Genomic DNA, 25,493 nt, shown 5'->3' with positions numbered 1-25,493 from the left:
AAAAATGTTTTTAAAATCATTGAACTACTTGTATTCCTTATAGTCATGAACATAATTAATTTGTGGTAGTTTAAAAATAAAAAGAAGTGGGGGGTGGTGTAGTATAGCAGGTTAAGCCACCACTTACAACACTGGCTTCCCATATGAGTGCCAGTTCAAGTCCTGGCTGCTCTGCTTCCAATCCAGCTCCCTGCTAGTGCAACTCAGAAAGCAGTGGAAGATGGTCCAGGTAACTGGGTCTCTGCCACCTATATGGGAGACCCAGATGGAATTCTAGGCTCTTAGTTTTGTCTTGGCCCAGCCCCAGCTATTGTGGCCATTTAGGAAGAGAAGCAGCACATGGAAGATCTCTCTCTCTCTCTCTCTCTGTGTGTGTGTCTGTCTCTCCCTTTCTCTGTCATTCTGCCTTCCAAATAAATAAATAAATAAATAAATCTTTAAAAATAATTAATTAAAAAAAGAAGAGAAGGAAATCTTTGAATATAAGGTAATTAAGAAGAAATACAGGGGGCTGACGCTGTGGCTAACTTGGTTAATCCTCTGGCTGTGGTGCTGGCATCCCATATGGGTGCCAGGTTCTAGTCCCAGTTGCTCCTCTTCCAGTCCAGCTCTCTGCTGTGGCCCGGGAAGGCAGTGGAGGATGGCCCAAGTGCTTGGGCACCTGCAACCGCATGAGAGACCAGGAAGAAGTACCTGGCTCCTGGCTTTGGATTGGCGTAGCTCCGGTTGTAGCGGCCATTTGGGAGGTGAACCAACGGAAGGAAGACCTTTCTCTCTCTCTCTTCCTCACTATCTAACTCTGTCAAATAAGTAAATTTTAAAAATTAAAAAAAAAAAAAAAAGAGGAAATACAGGAAGCTGGGCATTGTGGCACGCAGCTCAAGTCATTACTGCTTGTGATGCCTGCATACCTCTCTATGAATCCTGCCTCTGCTTCCAATCAGCTTCCTGCTAATGAGCACTCTGGAAGGCATGTGATAGCTCCCTGGCACCCAGGTTGGAGACCTGGATTAAGTTCCAAGCACTTAGCTGCAGCCTGGCCCAGCCCTGGCTGTGATTGTATTTGGGGGTAGAAGATGGAAAATGTCTGTCTCTCTGCCTTTCAAATGAGCAAACAAGTAACTTATGTTGAAATGCGTGGGTTCAAGTTCTGGCTCCACTTCTGATTCCAGCTTCCTCATAATGCATTCTCTGGGATTCAGCAGGTGAGGGCCCAAGTACTTGGGTCTCTACCATTCACAGTAATAGCCCCAGCCTGGGTTCTAGGTTTCTGGCTTCAATCAGGTCTAGCCTCTGTTGTTGCAAGCATTTGAGGAATGAACCAGCAGATGGAAGATCTCTATCTCTGCCAATTAAATAAGCTGAAAAAAGAACTAATTTAAACATAAAAATTAAAGAAGAAATATAAAGAGATGTTTAAATAATATACCAATTAGCTTTTCCTCCATTTGTTATCCACATCTTCTGACCATTAATTATATACTCATCTCCTTTCTTTTCTGCTCTGGTCTTTATGCCTGCCACATCAGAGCCTGCTCCAGGTTCTGTTACACAGTAGGCCTTGAATAAAAGGAAACAATAAAAAAATTAGATGTTTTAAAATTTTGAACATTTAGAGAAAGGATTGTATTGTATTTAAGCTAATATTGTAAAATAACCACAATTAAAATGTTCTTAAAATATCAATATGTTCAAATGTAAGAATATTTAACATAGAAATTAAAATCAGGGGCAGACTTTGATGCAGCAGTTATGATGCCTCTTGGGACGCCTACATCCCATATCAGAGTTTGAGTTCTGCCTCCACTTCAGACCCAGCAGTCCGGTAATGTGCACCCTGTAGGCACCAGGTATTGACTCAAGTACTTGGGTCTGTACCTTCCATGTGGGAGACCTGGATGGAGTTCTGAACTTCTGGCTTTGACATAGCCTCGCCCTAGCTCTTGCAGGTATTTGGGTAGTGAACCAGCAGATGGAAGATTTCTGTCTCTCTGCCTTTCAAATAAAATGAAAATAAATAAAACCGGGTGTAGGATGCCAAAAACCGTATCAAAATTAAAATGTTGGGTGTCTTCAAATAAGTCATCAATTTTTTTCACTTTTATTTATATGAAAGGCATATATAGAGAGAACATCGATTTTCTGATTTACTCCCCAAATGCCTGCAATAGCCAGGCCCATGCCAGGCTGAGGCAAAGAACCTAGATCTCCCATGTATGTAGCAAATCTCCCACGTAGGTGGCAAGGACCCAAGTATAGCAGCAATCACTTACTGCCTCCCAGGATGCACACAGCAGCAAGCAGGCACAGGGAGCAGAGCCTGGATTCAAACCCAAGCACTCTGATATGGGCTGTGGGCATCCCAAGCAATGTCTTAACTGCTGTACCAAACACCTGTCTCATGTTCGATAAATTTAATTTTGCATGTACTTATTTATTCAAAATTTATTATTTTTACTATGTACCAGCTGTAAATTATGAGGAAACCAGAGATTGAAAGACATACTGTCCTAGAAATCTTTATAATTTAACACAGCTAGTAAATTACTGTAATTATGTGAGAGGGTTTCAGAATGCTCCTGGGAAAATGGAATTAAGAGATGAAGCATTTTGCACGAATTTTCTAATGCCCCTTCTTATATGTAAGAGTGAAAATCATACAGAAGGGGCATGAGAAACTGACTTCCCAGAGGAGATGATGCTCAAATTAGGTCACTAAAAGAAAAGGGGATTCTTTGGGAGGAGGCATAGACAATGATACTAACATAGAAAAGAGGGTCACCCAGTGTTTATAATTCTGAAAGTTCCTAAGTTTTATAACATATGAACTCCGTTTGCAAAGGAATCATAGTACATGAATCTGGGAGGGAAGGAAAGAAGAGAGGGAAGGAGAGAGGGAGGAAAGAAAGAAAAAGAACCCTTTATATTACACTAAGAATTTAACATTTTTTTCTGGTAGAAATAGGACAGGCTCTTAAACACAGGAATGACAAGATGCAAGCAGTAATGGATAAACGGGGTAATAGGAAAGTTAATTAAAATTTTCTGGGTGGCATGTACAATGACTATAATGCCTAAAGACGCAAGTTCCTTCTCCTTAAGTTATCTATAGTCCAAAGAAAAAAGAAAGCTTAATAATTCTAATTCAAAGTAGTAAGAGTTTATGATATAGGAATATTAGAAATGATTATTTAGCCTTGTATGGGATTGATATAGTTAATAAGGAGATTAGAAAGAAGTAGAACTCATCAAAAGAGATGTCTTAAAAGGACAAATAGGGGCTGGCAGTGTAGCACAGTGGGTTAGGCTGCCATTTAAGATGCTGGCATCCCCCATCAGAACATCAGTTCCAATCCTGGCTGCTATGCTTTTTAAATTTTTTTTTTTAAATTTATTTATTTGAAATCAGAGTTACACAGAGAGAGAAGGAGAGGCGGAGAGAGAGAGAGTTTTTCCATCTGCTGGTTCACTCTCCAAATGGCCACAACAGCCGGAGTTATGCCAATCCGAAGCCAGAAGCCAGGAGTTTCTTCCAGGTCTCCCATGCAGGTGCAGGGGCCCAAGGACGCGGGCCATCTTCTACTGCTTTCCCAGGTCATAGCAGAGAGCCAGATTGGAAGTGGAGCAGCTAGGTATCAAATCAGTGCCCACATGGGATGCTGGCACTGTAGGCGACAGCTTTACCCACTATGCCACAGCACCAGCCCCTACTATGCTTCTGATCTACTTCCCTGTTAATATGGCTGGCAAAGCAGCAGAGGTCCAAGTACATGGGCCTCTCCACACACATGGGAATCCTGGATGGAGTTCTGGGCTTCTGGCTTCAGACTGGCCCAGCCCCCAGCCATTGCAGCCATTTGGGGGAATAAACCAGTGGGTGGGAGATCTCTTTCTGTGTCTCTGAATCTCCCCCTCTGTCACTCTGCCTTTCAAATAAATCAATCTTTTTTAAAAGGATGGGAAGCAAACAAGAGTGAGACAAGTAGATCTAAGGCACAGAAGAATGAAATAGCAGTTTAGTATTGGAACACAGAGTGAAACTGAAAGGCACAAAAAGAGGCAAGGAGGGATGAGGTCAAAGGAGCTGGGAAGTACATGCCATGTTAAGGAGAATATAGTTTTATTCATTCAACAGGTTTTACTAAGTGCTTACTATTGTGCCATGGAACTTAAAGGAATCAAGGAGGTGGGCTTCAAAAGAATCCAGAACACTCTAATGTGCAAAAGAAAGGACTATATGTATTTTTTCTAAGGAAGCAGGGTTCTAAAATGGGATCATAAACTACAAAATACATTAAGTACCACTGCCATTAATGACATGGAACCACTAAATGTTCCTGTAAAGGTTGGAGAGTGACACACTTGGATCTGCCTTTTACAGTTCATTATTACAAAGTATGAAGGGTGGATTTAAGGGAAACATGATAACTTACTACCTTCCAGGTGCTTTAATAACAATATTCAAATATCTGAATGACATGCTGACAGAATTTTTTTTTTTTTTTGACAGAGTGGATAGTGAGAGAGAGAGACAGAGAGAAAGGTCTTCCTTTTTGCCGTTGGTTCGTTCACCCTCCAATGGCCGCTGCGGACGGCGCATCTCGCTGATCCGAAGCCAGGAGCCAGGCGCTTCCCCCGGTCTCCCATGCGGGTGCAGGGCCCAAGGACTTGGGCCATCCTCCACTGCCTTCCCGGGCCATAGCAGAGAGCTGGCCTGGAAGAGGGGCAACCGGGACAGAATCCGGCGCCCGGACCGGGACTAGAACCCGGTGTGCCGGCGCCGCAAAGCGGAGGATTAGCCTGTTAAGCCACGGCGCCGGCCGACAGACAGAATTTAAATTCATGAGAAAATGACAATAAAACCATTCAAACATTTATTGAACACCTATAAGGTATGAAATGGTAAAATTATAAAAACACGGCCGGCGCCACGGCTGAATAGGCTAATCCTCCGCCTAGCGGCGCCAGCACACCGGGTTCTAGTCCCGGTCGGGGAGCCGGATTCTGTCCTGGATGCTCCTCTTCCAGGCCAGCTCTCTACTGTGGCCCGGGAGTGCAGTGGAGGATGGCCCAAGTACTTGGGCCCTGCACCCCATGGGAGACCAGGAGAAGCACCTGGCTCCTGCCATCGGGACAGCGCGGTGCGCCAGCCGCAGCGCGCCGGCCGTGGCGGCCATTGGAGGGTGAACCAACGGCAAAAGGAAGACCTTTCTCTCTCTCTCTCACTCACTGTCCACTCTGCCTGTCAAAAATTAAAAAAAAAAAAAATTATAAAAACACATAGAACCTGTCCCTTAGTACCATATATGTATTCTGGAAAAGCTTTCTAATGGTCGGGATACTCTCAAATGGGGCTGCTTCAGAAGGTGCTGACTTCCAGGCACATGAGGTATGGAGACATGGGCTAGATGGCCTTTTGACAAGGATGCTTATAGACGGATTCAGCTGTAACTTGGGTTAACTGAACTAGGTTACTCTTGTAACTAGATTCAATATATTCAGCATCATAACAAAATAAGGCTGTATGCAAATGAGCTATCCAGAAAGACAACACTTTACCAAAATTTTGTGTTAAGAATCTTCAGTTTTTTCCTGATTCTATTAAACATTTTTTCTATAGTAAGGCAGTGTTTAGAGTTTATGATATATATAGATCTGTTTTTTTCTGTTTGAAAAAAAATGCTTGTCATTGCTGGCTCTTCAGAATTATCCTACTCATTTTGTATGATTACTTCTTAGGAATTAATTTTGGTTTTTCTAATCCCTAGTAGCCTTTTTTATTGCAACTCATTCCCTTCTTTATAACACTATACAGTATTATATAAAATATATAACATATACAGTGTCAGTGTATAAGTATAAAACATATAGTATATACATAATATAATATGTAATATTATATCTAATATATAATATTAGATATATATAATATCTTTTACACATATATGTAATATATATTACAACTAATATTACATATATATAATGTGTAATATTAGTTGATATGATTTTCTCTAATGTTAGAGTTTCTTGAGGATAGAAATGATATCTATTGGTATTACTAATATCTAATATTAGGTTTTTATTAACCCAAACAAGTCATCCTCACCATTCTAAATAATTCAGTGTATAACATCTAAATGTTGCCAAACTGATAAATCAAGCAAAGCCAATCAGTAACATTGTTTTATATATATAACTTATGATTTATTTACTTACAATGAACAATTTTTTTTTTTTTTTTTTTGACAGGCAGAGTGGATAGTGTGAGAGAGAGACAGAGAGAAAGGTCTTCCTTTTGCCATTGGTTCACCCTCCAATGGCCGCTGCGGATGGCGCATCTCGCTGATCCGAAGCCAGGAGCCAGGTGCTTCTCCTGGTCTCCCATGCAGGTGCAGGGCCCAAGGACTTGGGCCATCCTCCACTGCCTTCCCGGGCCATAGCAGAGAGCTGGCCTGGAAGAGGGGCAACTGGGATAGAATCCGGCGCCCGGACTGGGACTAGAACTCGGTGTGCCGGCGCCGCAAGGCAGAGGATTAGCCTGTTAAGCCACGACACCGGCCACAATGAACAATTTTACCTGTAATGTATTCTGAGTAACAATCTAAAAAAAGTCTATCAGACTGTGAATTTCTTGGAAGCAGGGCCCTTTTTTTCTTTTATTTATTTTAATTTTATGTAAAAAAGTAGGGGAGAGAGGGAAGTGGGCAGAGAGGCAGATAGAGATCTTCTACTAGCTGGTTCACTCCCCACATGCCCACAATTGCCAGGGCTGGAGCAAGCTAAAGCTGGCTAAAGCAAGGAGCAAGGAACTTAATCTGAGTCTTAAACCATCACCTGATTCCTGCCAGGGTATGTATAGCAGGAAGCTGGATCAGAAGTAGAGGAGCTGAGATTCAAACCATCCCTCTGATATGGGATGCAAGAGGCCCAAGCAGTGACCTAACCATTGCACCAAACACCTATCCCAGGGGGTTGGCTTATCACTGTTCTATTCTCTGTTCACCTGGCACAGCACTGGTAGAAATATCTGAGTAAGAGTAACATACTTTAAAAAAAAAATTGTTTATTTATTTGAAAGACAGAGTGAGACAGAGACAGAGAGAAGGGAGGGAAAGAAACAGAGAGAGAGATCTTCCATCTACTGGTTCACTCCCCAATGGCCACGACAGGGCTAAAACAGGTGGAAGCCAGGAGCAAGGGGCTCCATCCTGATCTCCTGCAAAGGTAGCAGGGGCCCAAGTACCTCAGCATTCCTCCGCTGCCTTCCCAGCCAAATTAGCAGGAAACTATATTAGAAGCAGGGGACACAAAAAAGCACTCGGATACAGGATGCTGGCATCGCAAGTAGTGGCTTAACCCACTGTGCCACAATGCTGGCCCTCAACATTATTTTTTATTCATGATAATACCACCACTTTAGATTTGCATAATCACAAAGCAATTTTTCATTAATTCTCTGTTTCATTTCTTTGATTGGCCTTACATTCTAAAGGAGCTTAAGGTAGTTTATATGTTTTAAAAAATAAAGTGAAAATATAGATAAATCCAGAAAGTCATCTTTTGCTCCTTTTCCCAGGCTATCAGCAGGAACCTGAATTGGAAGTGGAGCAGCCAAGACTCAAACCAACACCTACATGGGATGCTGGCATTGCAGGCAGTGGCTTTACCAGCTAGGCCACATGGCCAGCTCCCATGCAGCACAATTTTAAGAATATTGACCGTGATTTAAATTAAGTGGATCTCAGCTCAGTGTAAATTAGTCAAAACTTGCAGTTCATATACCTATTAACAATTTTCCCCCTTGACTTCATATCATAAGAACAATACGGGGAAAATATAGTAAAAAAAATTTTTTTTTGACAGGCAGAGTGGACAGTAGAGGGAGACAGAGAGAAAGGTCTTCCTTTTTGCCGTTGGTTCACCCTCCAATGGCCGCCACGGTAGGCGCGCTGTGGCCGGCGCACCGCGCTGTCCCGATGGCAGGAGCCAGGTACTTCTCCTGGTCTCCCATGGGGTGCAGGGCCCAAGAACTTGAGCCATTCTCCACTGCACTCCTTGGCCACAGTAGAGAGCTGGCCTGGAAGAGGGGCAACCGGAACAGGATCGGTGCCCCGACCGGGACTAGAACCCGGTGTGCCGGCACCGCAAGGCGGAGGATTAGCCTGTTAAGCCACGGCGCCGGCCAATATAGTAAAATTTTATTAATTTAAAAGATATGCTAACTTAGCAACTGTAGTTAATGTGCATTTTCATATGAATACATATGAAAATACTGACAACTGCCTAGTAATTTTAAATGTCTGAATTACTTTTAAAGACTGTCAATAACTATATATAACTGTTAGGGAACCATTCATGGAGAAAGTAATTGTAGCGCCCTTTGAAAGAAAGTAACTGCACAGTAGCACCAAGCTTGAAAGAAAAGTAGAGAGGTAACCACCCTAGCTGGTAAGCTTTGAAAACGGAAGGCCTAACTAGCTGGCCTAACCACAAACATGCCGTTGCCATGACTACGGGACCCTGGGGGGGTCAGAATGTGGGTGGGGCTAGCCTCTAGAAACTGTATATAAGGGGACCCTCAAACGCTATAAACCAGAGGTTGCTCAGCCTCTCTCCCCGGTCTGTAGTGCCTAGTGCCCGCAGGAGTAGGCTTGAGTGATCTCTCCTCCAAGTCGCCTAGAGTATCAATAAAGTGTGTTTAGCTTGACCTTCCTCAGTCTCCTCGACTCTTCCTTCGCAGTAACCCGGCCAGTTCCCGGAGGGGGAGATCCTGACAATAACTAGTAACATTACAAATATTTTCATCAGTGCATAAAGGTAGGCTCTCTTTGGCATTCTGTGGTTTGCCTTTTTCTAGTGGTATGTGAAAATGTTTAGCCTAATCTCTCATTTTTCAAAACAAATAATTACCAGGAAATATATGAAAATGGCTTTATTAAGCAGTCTGCCTAAATCTAAGTATCTAAAATAAGAAAAAATAATTTTCAAATATTATTTTCTACTCTTTCAGATGAATTGTCATAATTAGCTCCAAGCTAATAATAATCTATTATATTCAGTATCACAATTGTGTTTTAGATTGAAATTTCTTCAATTAGTACACAAAAATACTTAAGAATAGTTTCATAATAGAACTTCAGTATATATATTACTCTCATTTTTAAGAAATCTTGTTTAGGGGTGAGCATTTGACCCAGTAGTTAAGATGTTCATATCCCATATCAAAGTTCCCTGGCTTGATTTGCAGCTCCAGCTTCTAATTTCAACTTTCCACCAGTGCAGACCCTGGGAGGCAGCAGTGACGGATCACATTGTTGGGTTCCTGCCACCCAGTGGGGGAGACCCAGATTCAGTTCCTGGCTCCCAGCTTTGGTCTGGGCCCAGCCTCAGCTGTTGTGGGTATCTGCAGAGTGAACCAACAAATAAGAGCGTACTCTGTCTCCAAAATAAGTAAATAATAATATAAAAAAATTTAAGAAACTGTTGAACCATTCTCAGGTATTTAAATAAAATCTAAACGTATTCTCCCCAAGTCACTGATTCACAAATGAATTTGTATCTCTTCAGTCATATGGTCCTATTAATTTCTCATTAATTCAAAAGACTATTAATGTGAACACCTATTGTCCTCCATTTATTCTAAACTTCTTGACAAAACAACTCAGTTCATGAACTCCAAAATGCTCCATTAAGAGGCCCAATGTTGTGGCATTAGCAGGTAGGGCTGCCCCTATGATGCTCGGATCCATTATGGGTGCTGGTTCAAGTCCTGGCTATTCCACTCCCAATCCAGCTCCCTGCTGATGGTCTGGGAAAAGCAGAGGAGTTGCTTCCATGTGGAAGACCTGGATGAAGCTCCTGGCTTTGGCCCTGCCCAGCCCTAGTTGTTGCCTCTAGGGAGTGAACCAGATGATGGAAGCTCTCTCTTTCTGTCTCTCCCTCTCTCTGTAACTTTTTCAAATAAATAATATTCATTTGAAAGTCTTTTAGAAAAAGTCTTTTAGAAAAAGATTTATTTATTCATTTGAAAGTCAGAGTAACAGAGAGAGAGAGACAGAGGTCTTCCATCTGATGGTTCACTCCCCAGTTGGCTGCAACAGCCAGAGCCACGCTGATCTGAAGCCAGGAGCTTCTTCTGGGTCTCCTATGTGGGTGCAGAGGCCCAAGGACTTGGGCCATCTTCTACTGCTTTCCCAAGCCATAGCAGAAAGCTTGATTGGCACCCAAAAGGGATGCCAGCACTTCAGGCCAGGGCATTAACCTGCAGCATCACAACACTGGCCCCTCAAATAAATAAATCTTTTAAAACAACAACAACAAAAAAAACCAAAATGAATTTCTCATTAAACAGATCTCTCGCGGTTAGAAATAAGGGGATAATTATGACACTTTCCTGTCATCCTGGAGACCTCATTGTCGGACCCTCGCCAGTGAAGGTCCAACACAGTTATGACACGGTCACTGGTCATCAGTTCTCAAGGAACTTTCACTCTCGGTTCTCAAGGAACTTTCACACTTTCTCGGTTCTCAAGAAACTTTTACTTGTGGGGGCAGAAGGAAAGTGAGAGGAGAAAAGAAGAGGAGGGGGCCGCGCCGGCCCGCCCAGATCCCAATGTCCCTTTATGCTGATATTGTCCAATTAGATGAAAGGGCGCATATCGAAAGTTCATCTGTTTCACCTGGTTCTTCCTAGTTGTTTATGCAGAGTTCATTCTGTTTCAACTGTTTCACCTGGTTGTTTTCGTAGGCCTTGTGGTCGACCGATTGCTGCAAACTATGTAGATGAGGAGGTTCTCACAGGTGGCCAGCCTGCGGTTCCCCACACCTCATAAGTAGATTATCTTTCTCCCAGAATCAGAATAAGCAAGGGGATTATTATGCTTTCTTGGCACCCCAAAAAATCACTGTACCTAAATATATTGCTAACTTCTGTCTTAGTTTCATAGCCCAATATGTACTGTTAGCCAGCTTTTGTTACAACAACAAAATATCTAAGACAAGCTATTTATGAGAGATTTATTTTGGCACACAGTTTTAGAGGTTTACAGTTTAAGACTGGGCAGGCCCCACTGGTTTGGTTATTTGGTGAGGATAGAGGATGGCAGCAGTGAAGTGTAGAGGAAGGAACCCATGGTAAACAAGGAAGCAGAAAGGGTGGCTAGGCCTCAATCAGTTTTTACAACCAACTCTCTCACAAGAACTACCTTCCAAGAGCATGATTTGAGTGGCTAAGGATAATCAGATTAGGCTTCCTTGTTCTTAGCTACCTACTTATGACTTTGGGATTTAATTGTCTGCATGAGTCCAGGAGCCACACACTATTCAAACCATAGCATGTTTAGATTGAAATGGAGAAGTAGCACCTTTGTTCCTTCCCCCTTTTATTTTTTTGGATGTTCCCTTCCAAAATGTGAAATCAAGCATCTGCTATACATACTCACACACATCAGTGGCTGTTCAGTCATTCTTCCCAAATATTTTTTTTGTTGTTGTTCATTTCCAGCAATAATAACAGGAATTTGCTACCAGAAAATTGAAATTAAAAGCAGCAAAATATTTTTATTAGATATATAAATTCAGAGACATGCAATTCAAAACAGAAAAAAAGAACAACTTTCCCTCCGAGGGGTAAATCCCAAGAATTGGCATTTACTCTGCCTCTAATTTAAAGAGCTAAAACCAGGTGGAAATATGTAAAAACCTATAACAGTGAAACACAAATAAAGAATTAAATTTGAGACACATGACATGGCATATACAAATCAGGCCTCCTAAGAATTGCTCACTTTCAGCACTGCTGGGGTTGACAGCAAGCCATCCTGATTCTGCTCCTGTAAGCTGGCTTTAGCCCTTGCCCTTGCCTAAGAATTGCCACTGACACTGCAGCCAACATATACTGTTTCCCCACAAGGACAACCAGGACTCCAAATACTGGAGAGGAAAGCAGCACAGTGGTCAAGGCTCAAAATCAAAAATACCAAATATTTTGTTCCTTTAAAAAAAAACCTGTTTCACCAATTAGCCTAACCTGGTAGTAACTGTTTCATTAACAACCTGGTAGTAACTGTCTCATTAATAAGCAATTAATTTTCTAAGTAACTTACCCCCAAAGAATTTCCTTCAATAGCAGTCTGAATCCCTGTACATCCATAAGCCAATTCTTCAGCAATTAAACAAGCATCAAAACTTCCAAGTCCAAGACCTCCTACAGTATCAAAGTATTTTATGAGCCCTTGATAATACAGAGGGCATCTCAACAGAAATAAAGATGAACAATTTTAATAACTTTCCATATGACTTAATTTATTTTAAAAGATTTACAAATACAATGTCTATAGGTGTTTTGGCTGGCAATGTAAAACAAATTATACTTTTCTAAAATAAGGCTTAAAATTTTCAAGAAACTCTTAACTATTTGTAATCTGGACCTATATTCTTGCTTCAATCTGATTTTGTAAAAACTTGCTTCAACTCAAAATCTAACCAAATGATCCAAGGAAGAATGACAATCTCACAAAACATAGTTCCAATAAAATGTAAAATAAAATGTAGGATTAAAATGCAACAAGTTAATCAGCTCTAGGAAAAATGTTACCAAAATTTATTATCAATTTAAAGTTGAAACCAGTTAAAAAGAAGGAGAAATGCCTCTAAGTTTTGAGTACAAGCCTTCTAAGAGCAGGCAAATACTGTAATCTTAACAGGGAGATAAAAGTAGCAGGTCACTTAATATCAGCAGATATTTCGAAGAATGAGCTTCAGAATTTTTCTTGTTTACATGCATTAAAAATGTGCATAAAACTTACCACAACTCTCTGGAATGTGTGAATTAATTAAACCAAGTTCCCAGGCTCTTTTAATTAGAGGGACAGGGTACTAAAAGAAAAAGGAAAGTTATAGTTAAAACCTAGGTAGCTTGATTTTATGATCTTATTAAAACAGTAAAAGGCTTTTCTCTTCTTAAAATACATAAACTTACTTCACCAGTTTTATCATATTCCGCAGCAACTGGGATTATTTCTTCTCTGGCAAATTTACGAGCAGTAGCTTGAAATTCTTTCTGCTGTTCGGTCAACCCTAAGGGAAAGTTATTAGAAAATATTAAAATAGGACAGTGAGTTAAGGAAAAAAGCCCCATGAAGATGGTATGTGGAAATTTTCTTTTTAAAATGGGGACTTTAGGGCTGGCGCTGTGGCTCAATAGGCTAATCCTCCGCCTTGCGGCACCGGCACACTGGGTTCTAGTCCCGGTCGGGGCACCGGATTCTGTCCTGGTTGCCCCTCTTCCCGGCCAGCTCTCTGCTGTGGCCCAGGAGTGCAGTGGAGGATGGCCCAAGTGCTTGGGCCCTGCACCCCATGGGAGACCAGGGGAAGCACCTGGCTCCTGCCTTCGGGTCAGCACGGCGTACTGCCGGCGCACTGCGCCGGCCACGGCAGCCATTGGAGGGTGAACCAATGGAAAAGAAGACCTTTCTCTCTCTCTCTCTCTCTCTCTCACTGTCCACTCTGCCTGTCAAAAAAAAAGGGGGGACTTTAGCCCCTGATTTTCACAAAGTCTAAGACTACAATGCAATTTCTGAGCTTTACAAATAACTTTTTAAATTTACTTTTACAAATAATTACTGATATAAATTTGTAAAACCCACAGGAGTTTTTCTTTTCCAACTGATGAGGCAAAAATAATTTTTTAAAAATTTATTGGGGCCGGCACTGTGGCGTAATGCGTAAAGCCACTGCCTGCAGTACTGGCATCCCATATGAGCACCGGTTTGAGTCCCAGCTGCTCCACTTCCAATCTAGCTCTCTGCTGTGGCCTGGGAAAGCAGAAGATGGTCCAAGTCCTTGGGCCCCCGCACCCACACAGAAGACCCGGAAGAAACTCCTGGCTTTGGTTCAGCGCAGCTCTGGCCTTTGCGGCCAGTTGGGGAGTGAAGCATCAGATGGAAGACCTCTCTCTCTCTCTGCTTTTCCTTCTCTGTATAACTGTGACTTTCAAGTAAAATAAATAAATCTTTTTAAAAAAATTAGTACAAAGAAACTGGTGGAAGTAGCGGGAAGATTTCTTAAAACATAGTAATGAAATGTTGATGTAATTCTAATAAGTGGTATCCAAACATTTATTTATATACAGTAAGGGTTACTGTAAACTTAATGAAATGATTAAGTGGCTGGACTTGAGAGGAGCTGATCATGAACTGATTTGTTTAAAGATTTATTTTATTTATGTGAAAGGCAGAGTTGCAGAGAGACAGAAAGATCTTCCATCTACTGGTTTACTCCCCAAATGGCAACTACAGTAAGGGCTCGGTCAGGCTGAAGCCAGGAACCTAGAACTCCACCCAGGTCTACCACATGAGTGGCAGGAGCCCAGGCACTTGGGCTGTCTCTGCTGCTTCCCTAGACACATTAGCAGGGAGCTGGATTGGAAGCAGTGCAGCCAGGACTTGAATCAGTGCTCATATGGGATGCTAGGGTTGCAGGCAGCAGCTTAACCCACTGAGCCACAACACTGATTCCTAATTGCATTTTTTTTTTTCAATTCAGGCTGTCCAGTGTTTTAATGTGGCTGCATCCAAAGTCAAAGAGAGGTAAAATACAAGTAAGTCATAGGGTATCTCAGGCAAGGGTGACCTGCATCTCGTATGGGAGCAACTGGATTCTAGTCCTGACTCCACCTTCCTGCTAATGTGCAATCTAGGAAACAAAAAGCTCAAGCCCACCTGAGTTCCCAGCTTTGTAAGCACTGTCCCACCACCTGCCCCAGAATCACTTAGAGGTAGCAGGCAACTGGGGAGTAAGCCAACAGACGGGAGCTTTTTCTACCTCTCTCTAATAAAAATAAATAAGTATATTTGAAAGTTTTTCATTTAGTTTTATTTCTTTGAAAGCAGACACAGAGAGAGAGAGAGAGAGAAAGAGGGAAAGGGAGAGAGGAGGAGTAGGGGGGGAGAGGAGAAAAAGGAGAGGAGAGAGATGGTCTTCTGTTTGTTAGTTCGCTCCACAAATGCATGCAACAGCTGAGGCTGTGGCAGGCTGAAGCCAGGAGCCAGGAACTGCATCTGGGTCTCCCACATGAGTGGTAGAGACCCAAGGATTATAGCTGTCACCTCCTGCCTCTTAAGGTGCACACAAGCAGTAAGCTGAATCAGCAGCAAATGTAGGATTTGAATCCTATGTCCTAAGCAGTGGCTTAACCATTGTGCCATAAACCCACCCTAAGTACATAAATAACTACAGTAATCATCTGTATGGAATGTGAGAAATTAAATGTGAAAGATAGAATTTCAGTGCCAAACTGAAAAATATACCATCAAATGCCTCATTTTATACACAGGGAAACTAAAGCAGAGTGAGGAAATGATAGCCCCAGAGTCTCACCAGGAACTAGCAGCAGAGTTTTAGTCCAGTGTTCCCTACATCAGTACTTTACTTCCAAGATAGGGACCAGTCAATATCAAGGTTGGGGTGGATAAAGGTAGACAGGGATCGATCATGAATTATTTAGTAAGAAACTATTTTGATCCAGTCACTATGTGCTGGAGAGCTTATCTACAGCATGTAAGTTAATCATCAAAGAGATCCTGTGATACAGATATTAACCTTCTTTTATAAGGATCTAGATGCAATTGCTCATAGGTATTACCTGCATATTCCTTAAACCGAGCTTCACAATCTCTTTCCCAACCACTCAGACTTAACTCAAACTGTCACACTAGAGAGCAACCACACAAAATCAATGCTAATATTTAAATAAGAAGACCCGCTGCCCTAAAGTACTATCCTTATACTACCTGGAAATTTTTCATTTAATGCTGGGAAAAAACTATAAAGAAGAAATCTCTAAGAAGAAAACAAAAACAATGACCACAGAGAGCTTTGAGATTGTCAGTTATACCTGGGTCTGAATTAATTATCTGAATTGCCTTTTAACTATTTTCTGAGATCAAATGAGTTTTTTTTTTTTTTTTTTTTGGACAGGCAGAGTGGATAGTGAGAGAGACAGAGAGAAAGGTCTTCCTTTTTGCCGCTGGTTCACACTCCAAGGGCTGCTGCAGCCGGCACATCGTGCTGATCTGAAGCCAGGAGCCAGGAGCTTCTCCCAGTCTCCCATGCGGGTGCAGGGCCCAAGGACCTGGGCCATCGTCCACTGCACTCCCGGGCCACAGCAGAGAGCTGGACAGGAAGAGGGGCAACTGGGATAGAATCTGGCACCCCAACTGGGACTAGAACCCGGTGTGCTGGTGCCGCAAGGTGGAGGATTAGCCTGTTAAGCCATGGCGCCGGCCTGAGAAAATGAGTTTTTAACTAGAGGAAATATAAAAATTTTTAAGCAAGAAGCACTTTAGAAGGCAAAGGATGCCAAAGATAGGGATTATTCTTTAAAATTTTTGGCCTTAGGTTTTCATTTTATAAAGGGGAAGCTGTCTGTCTGACACATGGCTCCCTTGTCCCAAGACTGAGAACATCATCTGTTAACACCATAATTGCAGTTCAGATAATTATGACCAAGACAGCCTTTCACATCAGGGATGTTAAGCATCCAACATGTGGACCATATAAGATCCATGAAATCATCTGGTCTGGCCCTACCAAAACAACTATAGGAATCATAATTCAATACATTTATAGCAGGCTAATTTTTGATTTATAGTAATTAATTCTGTATGGCCTGTGAACGATTTTATAAATACCCAAATGGCTCTTTTTTTTTTTTGACAGGCAGAGTGGATAGTGTGAGAGAGAGAGAGAGAGAAAGGTCTTCCTTTTGCCGTTGGTTCACCCTCCAATGGCCGCTGCGGACGGCGCATCTTGCTGATCCAAAGCCAGGAGCCAGGTTCTTTTCCTGGTCTCTCATGGGGTGCAGGGCCCAAGGACTTGGGCCATCCTCCACTGCCTTCCCGGGCCATAGCAGAGAGCTGGCCTGGAAGAGGGGCAACTGAGATAGAATCCGGCGCCCCAACCGGGACTAGAACCTGGTGTGCCGGCTCCGCAAGGTGGAGGATTAGCCTGTTAAGCTACGGCACGGGCCCCCAAATGGCTCTTGAAAGGAAAAAAGGTTCCCCACCCCATTACCAAACATGTAGCATTGTGCATTTAAGGAATGGATTTTATTTTTTTGGAAGGCAGAGGGGTATTGCAGGCACAGACAGTGGCTTAACCCTCACTCCATAAAGCCAGCCCTTGAAGGGTGTTTTAAGAAGTATTTGTTGCATTCACATCTATAAATTGAAGTTTACTCATATACACTAGTAAATATGTCATTTATTTTGGACTATATGCACTTAGGAAAAAGGGAAGAAAAAATGTATGTACATATGCTCTAACACTGGTCTAGCATACAAGATAGTAGGCTGAAGAAGAAAACAAGATCAGGAAGAATGACTGACTGTTAACAATTTGTGAGTGGTGATTGGTTTTACTGATCAACAAACATGAAGTCTGTTTGCAAATGCATTCCACACAAATATAGATCTTCACATGTTTAAAGTCAAAAGTACATAACATACCAAAACTAAATCCTAATCCTGGTTCATGTTTTGGGAGGGCTTTTGTATGCTGTAATCTCCAATCAATACGAGAAATACTCCTCAGGACCTGTAAAGGACAATTTTGTTAAAATAAACTTGATAAATCAAACATTAAGAGAATACTGGCACTTGCTTAAGCAAACTCCAGAGCACTATTTCACAAGTTATTGTTACTTAAATGCATTCTATTATAATTTAAATATGCCAATTACCAATTATTAGATACCTATGTAAATATTAAAAAAGCAATGAAAATACAATTAATAGGTGACCTTTGCACTACTGAAGTGGAGAGTCCCAGGACAAACAACAATCAGAGATAACAGTAAGACTGAGGGTGACTATTCTGGAAATCTCACCCATAAGCTCCTAGGACACTGGTAATCAAGCAGGTCAGGTGAGAACAAGATGAACTGTACTGTGGTCAAGAGTTGCTGCACTCACTGACTTTAATAACCTGTCCCTGTGAGCCTCACGGGTATGCCTCTGAGAATCTTCCCCCTAGAGGAGCCCATTTTCTAAGATCCCTCACACAAACAAAGCAAATTATATTATAGAGCCATGCTCTATATTTTCAGGTGTTGTCTACAGGCATTCTTTTTTTTTTTTTTTTAATTTTTTTGACAGGCAGAGTTAGACTGTGAGAGAGAGAAAGGTCTTCCTTCTGTTGGTTCACTCCCCAAATGGCTGCTATGGCTGGCGTGCTGTGCTGATCCAAAGCCAGGAGCCAGGTGCTTCTCCTAGTCTCCCATGTGGGTGCAGGGCCCAAGCACTTGGGCCATCCTCCACTGCTCTCCCAGGCCATAGCAGAGAGCTGGACTGGAAGAGCAGCAACAAGAGCTAGAACTCAACGCCCATATGGGACGCTGGCGCTGCAGGTGGAGGATTAACCAAGTGAGCCCCAGTGCTGACCTGTCTATAGGCATTCTTACAATACTGTAAACCAGAGGTCAGCAACTTACACATTTTTATTGGAAATTTTATTGGAACACAGTCACAACATACTATTTATTGTGGCTTTCACAGCAACACTAAGCAGTTGCCACAGTAACCATAGGGTCCACAAAGCCAAAAATATTTAGTATCTGTCCTTTAAAAAACAAGTTTGTATTACTTGCCTTAGAATCAGAAATATATTCATGTTTCTTTAAAAAGACATTAAAAATTACAATCTGGCCGGCACCGCGGCTCACTAGGCTAATCCTCCGTCTTGCGGCGCCGGCACACCGGGTTCTAGTCCCGGTCGGGGCACTGATCCTGTCCCGGTTGCCCCTCTTCCAGGCCAGCTCTCTGCTGTGGCCAGGGAGTGCAGTGGAGGATGGCCCAAGTGCTTGGGCCCTGCACCCCATGGGAGACCAGGAGAAGTATCTGGCTGCTGCCATCGGATCAGCGCGGTGCGCCGGCCGCAGCGCGCCTACCGCGGCGGCCATTGGAGGGTGAACCAACAGCAAAAGGAAGACCTTTCTCTCTGTCTCTCTCACTGTCCACTCTGCCTGTCAAAAAAAAAAAAAAAAAAAATTACAATCTGATACACATTTGTTTTACAATCCAATTTTATGTTCATGACAATTTAATAGAAACAAAACTCACCATCTGCATTTATTACAGTTACCTAACTGGAAACTCTAATGTGGTCCTGAGTAAAGATTTGAGGACAGCCAAAATCATACAATTTATAATTCAAAGGATGTCAATGGGAGCCGGCAAAGCCACTGCCTTCAGCGCTGCCATCCCATATGGGTGCTAGTTCAAGTACTGGTCTCTCAATTTCTTTCTTTTTTTTTTTAAGATTTATTTATTTATTTGAAAGAGTTAAAAAGAGAAGGAGAGGCAGAGAGAGAGAGAGGTCTTCCATCTGCTGGTTCACTCCCCAATTGGCCACAATGGCCGGAACTGCGTGGATCCAAAGCCAGGAGCCAGGAGCTTCCTTTGGGTCTTCCCATGCAGGTTCAGGGGCCCAAGCACTTGGGCCATCTTCGACTACCTTCCCAGGCCATAGCAGAGAGCTGGATCGGAAGTGGGGCAGCCAGGACTTGAACAGGCGCCCACATGGGATGCTGGCACTGCAGGTGGTGGCTTTACCTGCTATGCCACAGTGCTGGCCCCCTTGCCATTTCTGATCCAACTCCTGATATTGTATGGCCTTGGAAAGCAAAGAAGATAGCCCAAGTATTTGGGCTCCTGCACCCATGTGGGAGACCCAGGAGAAGCTCCTGGCTCTAGGCTTTTGCTTGGCCCATTCCTGATAGTTGTAGACATTCAAGGAGTGAACCAGCAGATGGAAGATCCTTCTCTCTCTGTAATTCTTTTGAATAAATAAATTTTTTAAAAACTTTTATTTAGTAAATATAATTTTCCAAAGTACAGCTTATGGATTACAATGGTCCCCCCCCCCATAACTTCCCTCCCACCCGCACCCCTCCCATCTCCCACTCCCTCTCCCATTCCATTCACATCAAGATTCATTTTCAATTATCTTTATATACAGAAGATCGATTTAGTATATATTAAGTAAAGATTTCATCAGCTTGCACCACACAGAACATAAAGTGTAAAATACTGTTTGAGTACTAGTTATAGCATTAATTCACATTGAACAACACATTAAGGACAGAGATCCCACATGAGGAGTAAGTACACAGTGACTCTTGTTGTTGACTTAACAAGTTGACACTATTGTTTATGGTGTCAGAAATCTCCCTAGGCTCTAGTCATGAGTTTCCAAGGCTATGGAAGCCTCTTGAGTTCGCTGACTTTGATCTTATTTTTTAAAAAAGATGTTGTTGATGGAAACATTCTCAGGCAATCTTAATACACTAGATATTAAAAGAGCAGGTGAACAATATACTAGTTTTTAGAACCAAATTTCTTATGTCTTTTCATCATCTGCAAAAAGAAACTGTCCACTCTGTAGTTTATAATTTCAGCTTAGAAAGGGAATTACCTACAGTTAAACTGACAATATAATTAGACTGTCAGATACTCTAATTCAATTAGCCCTTTCAAAATTGGTCCTGGAACATACAGTCTGCCACAGGTATCCCATAAAACCCATAGGCAATCATTGAAAGAACTCATAGGATGATTAAAGATTTCTTACAAAGACAGAAAAACAATCATATGCCCCCAGACCCACAGATTGCTTTGACTTCACTATTAATTTTCTTTCTTTTGATTCCCAAGGGGTCAGCCCAGTTTATAAACACTGGGGATCCTTTCCATCCCAGACCCCAGCCCCTATGGTTAGGTGGAAAGACCCCCCCTGACAGGAGAATGGAAGGGACAACACCCTCTGCTAACCAAGGGCCAAGGATATGCTTGTGTCTTTCCAGAGAATGCGGGACAGCCCATTGGGTACCAGCCAGAAACATCAAGCCTGCAACTGACAGTCAACCAGAACCAGATGAACAAGACTGAGAGTCCGCCTTGTTAGCAGACACACTTGCTACTGATTGTCAAGCTACTGCCCTATCATCCTGCCCTAAGGAACTGCCCACAGCCACATCCACCACTGCTTTATACCCCACTTAGCTCTGGTCAGCCATTTGAACAGCCAACAGCCTGCATGCGGTCACACCATTCCTGATTACCATTGTTCCTCATTCCTACTCCCATCTGAGCAAGCACTCCTGTGGTCTCCCATTTGAGAGCTGGTTAGTCAACAATGGGTAAGGTCTCCTGGGGGACAACCTAAGACAGGCACAGCCGCATGAAGAGACCACATGGAAATGTGGTTAACAATGGTATGGCTAAGGATCATGTTTCCTGTTGCTCAAAAATAAACGAAAAGGGGGAAATGTGGTGGAATGAGAAGGCCGTACCAAGATGGTTGCTGGCAAGCGAGCATCAGTTACTCAGGAATGGCTTCCCAAACCACCTGACAAAAGAGCCTGCCTGGCAAGAGGCAGTGATTGGTTACAGCATAAGCCACCCCTTGACTGGATTGGCTGCTTTAGCTATATCAGCTGCTGTACCAATTGAAATAAACGTGTCTGCGAGCTGCTCGCCTCTAGCCCGCTTTCACCAGACTCCCGTGTCTGTGTGGTAACTCTGTGCTCCTTGCCCCCACCGTGCTTCTCCTCTCAGAACGAATCCACCGCAACATCCAAACCCATCTGGTTTACAGAAACAGCTGCACATACTGATTTACTGTACCCCAGGTCAAGCCTAGGGATAAGCCTTGGAATAAACCTAGGAATATTTTTATTCCTATTATGCAAAAGAAGAAATAGAGGCTCAGAGGGTTAAATAAAATTAGCCAAGATCATTTTGCTCTTAGGTAATAGAACCAGGACTCTAACATTCGCCATCAAAAGTCCAAACTATTGGGGCCGATGTTCAGGCACAGCAGGTTAAGCTGCCATCTGTGACCCCAACATCCATGTGGGTTCCAGTCCCAGATTTTCCATTTACCATCCAATTCCCTACTAATGTGCCTAAGAAAGCAGAGGAAGAAGGCCCAGGTGCTTGAGTCCCTGCACCCATGTAGGAGACCTGGAGAAGTTCCTGGCTTTGGCCTGGCCCAGCCCTGGTTATTACAGTCATTTGGGCAGTGAACCAGTCTTTCCCCTTCTCTCTAATTCTCCGTTTCAAATAAATAAATATTTAAAAAAAGAGTCTATGCTATCAAACATGGTGACATACTGAAGAAAAATATCCCACAAAAGTCATATCAAAAAATCTAATTGTTTAGGGCCGGCGCCATGGCTTAACAGGCTAATCCTCCACCTTGTGGCGCCGGCACACCGGGTTCTAGTCCCGGTTGGGGTGCCAGATTCTATCCCGGTTGCCCCTCTTCCAGCCCAGCTCTCTGCTATGGCCCGGGAAGGCAGTGGAGGATGGCCCAAGTCCTTGGGCCCTGCACCCGCATAGGAGACCAGGAGAAGCACCTGGCTCCTGGCTTTGGATCAGCACGATGCGCCAGCCACAGCAGCCATTGGAGGGTGAACCAACGGCAAAAAGGAAGACCCTTCTCTCTGTCTCTCTAACTATCCACTCCGCCTGTCCAAAAAAAAAAAAAAATCTAATTGTTTAAACACTAATGCACAAAAAAAAATCAGACCTCACAAAGCAGGTGAAATGATCTGCTGAGAGACTTAAGTAGAGGATTATTTAGCAGATGTAGTTTACACAGGATTTTTCAAGAAAACATATTATATAGGCCGGCGCCGCCTCACTAGGCTAATCCTCCGCCTTGCGGCGCCGGCACACCAGGTTCTAGTCCCGGTCGGGGCACCGATCCTGTCCCGGTTGCCCCTCTTCCAGGCCAGCTCTCTGCTGTGGCCAGGGAGTGCAGTGGAGGATGGCCCAAGTGCTTGGGCCCTGCACCCCATGGGAGACCAGGAGAAGCACCTGGCTCCTGCCATCGGATCAGCGTGGTGCGCCGGCCGCAGCGCGCTACCGCGGCGGCCATTGGAGGGTGAACCAACGGCAAAGGAAGACCTTTCTCTGTGTCTCTCTCTCTCTGTCCACTCTGCCTGTCAAAAATTAAAAAAAAAAAAAAAAACATATTATATAAACCAAAGTGCAAAGGTTGCTACAGACAGGGAACACTGCTCAGAAACCTGTTTTTATTACACAATGTTAGCCATCTAATGAAGTAGATGACTTAGAAAAAGAATACAGAAATACCACCAGACTAAGAGTTATAATTGCTGAATATTGAGTCTTGATTGTAGAACTATCTTTGTGATCTTAGAGAGGTTACAAACTTCTAGCTTTAACTCAAACCTGGAGATGGAACTGATCTTACTGGGTAATTTAGGATGACTAAAATAGGATGTTTTGAAAGCCTAATGTCATATACATATTGATTTTATTACTTCAGGTCCTCTGCCCGGAACAGTAGACTTCCAAATATCCAAGACAGCGACTTAAACAAGCATCAATTCTGCAATAACATCACTACAGTCTTCCACATTTCTTGAAATGTTTACGAGTCTTAGTTTTATGGTAGTGTCAAGATAGAAATAAAAAGATCGGGTTTTTGTAGACCCTTTCTTGGAGAAATTGAAAAAAAAAATCTATTTTCCTCTTTTCAAAGTTAAAAATAATTTTTAAAGTTCCCCAATTTCTGCCTTTCGGAGTGCATTAACTTACGTAGCAATACCAAAAACTGGGCAACAATCCATTACAATGATCCTGCATTCTTATACGCAGTTTTTTTGGTCAAAGACCAAACTTGAATTCAATTTTTTAAGTGACATTTAAGTGGCTATCTTTTATGAATGTATCAGTAAGACTTAAGACATCAAAACGAATCTAAGCGAGTGAAACATTTAGAATCTGTGGGACACTGGGCTGTACGGACAAGCTTCGTGGAAAGTTGCGGGGCAGGTTTTCTAACTTTCTTTGAAAGTACGCAGCGTGGAAGCGCGTCCTCCGCATAACAAAACCCACGGAGCAGCTGCTCTATCCTCTTCCCCCTCAGCGATTTCGCACTGAGGGAGAGACTATTAGGAGCCTAACACTTTTTACTCCACATACTTTCAGAATGACACCTACTTTATTTTTACGTTCTCGGGCTGGGGATAAGGGACCAGCGGCAGAAGGAGCTTTCTGGAAGACACACTACGCCAGTTCTCCAAAAACGGGGCCGAGGTTCCGGGACCCGCGTAACGGGGTGGGTTCCTGGGCTAGAGAGGAAAAGGCTCTTCTGAAGGTAAGACCTGCTCTGCAGGGCTCGGCGGCCGGTCGGTGGGAAGACTCGGGACGGTGAAAACCCCAGATGCAAGCCGCCCTGTGCCGAGAGGAGGAGGTGGGCATGAAAGCACGGCGAGGGTGGAAATTTCAGGACTACGCCCTGGAGCCGGGGTCAACCCCACCGCGCCCGAGGCAGGCTTCTTCCTAAACACCACTTCCTACCCTTCTGGCGCCGTTTTCGATTCCCTGGCCCCTTCTCCAAACCCCACAGCATCCATGCCCCAGCCCCACCGCAGCCCTGGTCTCCGTCTCACCCTGCAGCCTCGACTAAACGCCGCTGCCATGTTGGCTCCCGGTCCAGTCACTCAGACGCCTACCCACCCAGCCGCACCGAGAAGCCGTCAGACTCCGCGGGCGCGCGGGTCTCCTCTGGTCCCGCCTACCAGCACGATGCGGATGAGGCGCAGGGGGCCCGGAGAGGGCGGAGAGACGTGGAGGGGCGGGGCCGCGCCGAGGTCCTGCCAACGCATGCGCGGTGGTCCTCGCTGCGCGGTGCTCGCGACCTTGGGCCTTGGAGCTCCAATGTGGCTCCCTCCCTGGGTGACGTTGAGGGTGACAGGAATGCGCTGAAGGAGCCCCGAGGCGGGGCGTGGCGTCCGGGAGCGCCTGGAGTCTCAGAGGGCCAGGAAAGGGGCGAGGCCCGACTTGGGGCAGTCGGGAATCTGGGTGAGAGGGCGAAGGGGCGTGGGGGAAGAGCGTGCCTCTGCACTCGTCCTTGACCTTCACCCAGCGGCTGACCAGAGCCCAGTCTGAGTGCACTTCACTCCTAAACGGTGGCCCTGAAGCGATAGGATGTCGTTTAAACGGGGGGAATCTAATTCCATAAGCTATGCAGACGTTGTTGCGCATTTCCTGGGAGGTTTATTACTGCCCAATTGTTTTGGATTTGGCGAGGTTCTTAGACGTTAGGATGCAGTTTGAATCTGGCCCAGAGAATTTACCTAGAAGTGAATAATATCTTTCTGCACAATTCTACTTAAAGACACTTTCTCTTTCAATTTCACCCAGAGTCTGGAGATGTTACTTAGGGAGTTATAAAGCTGGGGGAATTTGTAAAACTGTCTGAGTTCGGATATTTCGTTGTGAAAGTCGATAAAAATCCCATATTCAAGGCACTAGTTGTAATTCCCAGGACTTTGCAATTTCATTGCTGCCATCTTAGTTTAAGTGTTTGCCACTTCACCCTTAAATGTTATTAACTTGCTGATAAAGACCCCCCATTAGCTCATTTTAAGTTAACTTTAAATTCTATATGCTGTGTTT

At 43.6% G+C, this 25,493-nt stretch overlaps 1 protein-coding gene across 1 annotated transcript in view; it reads right to left on the bottom strand.

Moving 5' to 3' along the window:
• The window catches only part of ACADM (acyl-CoA dehydrogenase medium chain), a 37,990-nt gene extending 13,370 nt beyond the window's left edge, over positions 1-24,620 (bottom strand). Inside the window, exons 1-7 of the mRNA XM_062191563.1 lie at positions 24,485-24,620; positions 17,508-17,595; positions 12,980-13,077; positions 12,807-12,876; positions 12,105-12,205; positions 11,442-11,522; positions 1,430-1,560 (exon numbers count right to left, since the gene is read on the bottom strand). Coding sequence (XP_062047547.1) covers positions 1,430-1,560; positions 11,442-11,522; positions 12,105-12,205; positions 12,807-12,876; positions 12,980-13,077; positions 17,508-17,595; positions 24,485-24,514 — 599 coding nt within the window. The 5' untranslated portion in view covers positions 24,515-24,620. The remainder of the gene's footprint in view (positions 1-1,429; positions 1,561-11,441; positions 11,523-12,104; positions 12,206-12,806; positions 12,877-12,979; positions 13,078-17,507; positions 17,596-24,484) is intronic.
• Positions 24,621-25,493: the final 873 nt, after the last annotated feature.

This window comes from Lepus europaeus, chromosome 5 (assembly GCF_033115175.1).
Source record: "Lepus europaeus isolate LE1 chromosome 5, mLepTim1.pri, whole genome shotgun sequence".
NCBI lineage: Eukaryota > Metazoa > Chordata > Mammalia > Lagomorpha > Leporidae > Lepus > Lepus europaeus.
Note: the sequence above shows the minus strand (reverse complement) of the source record. Positions and strands in the feature narration are given on the sequence as shown.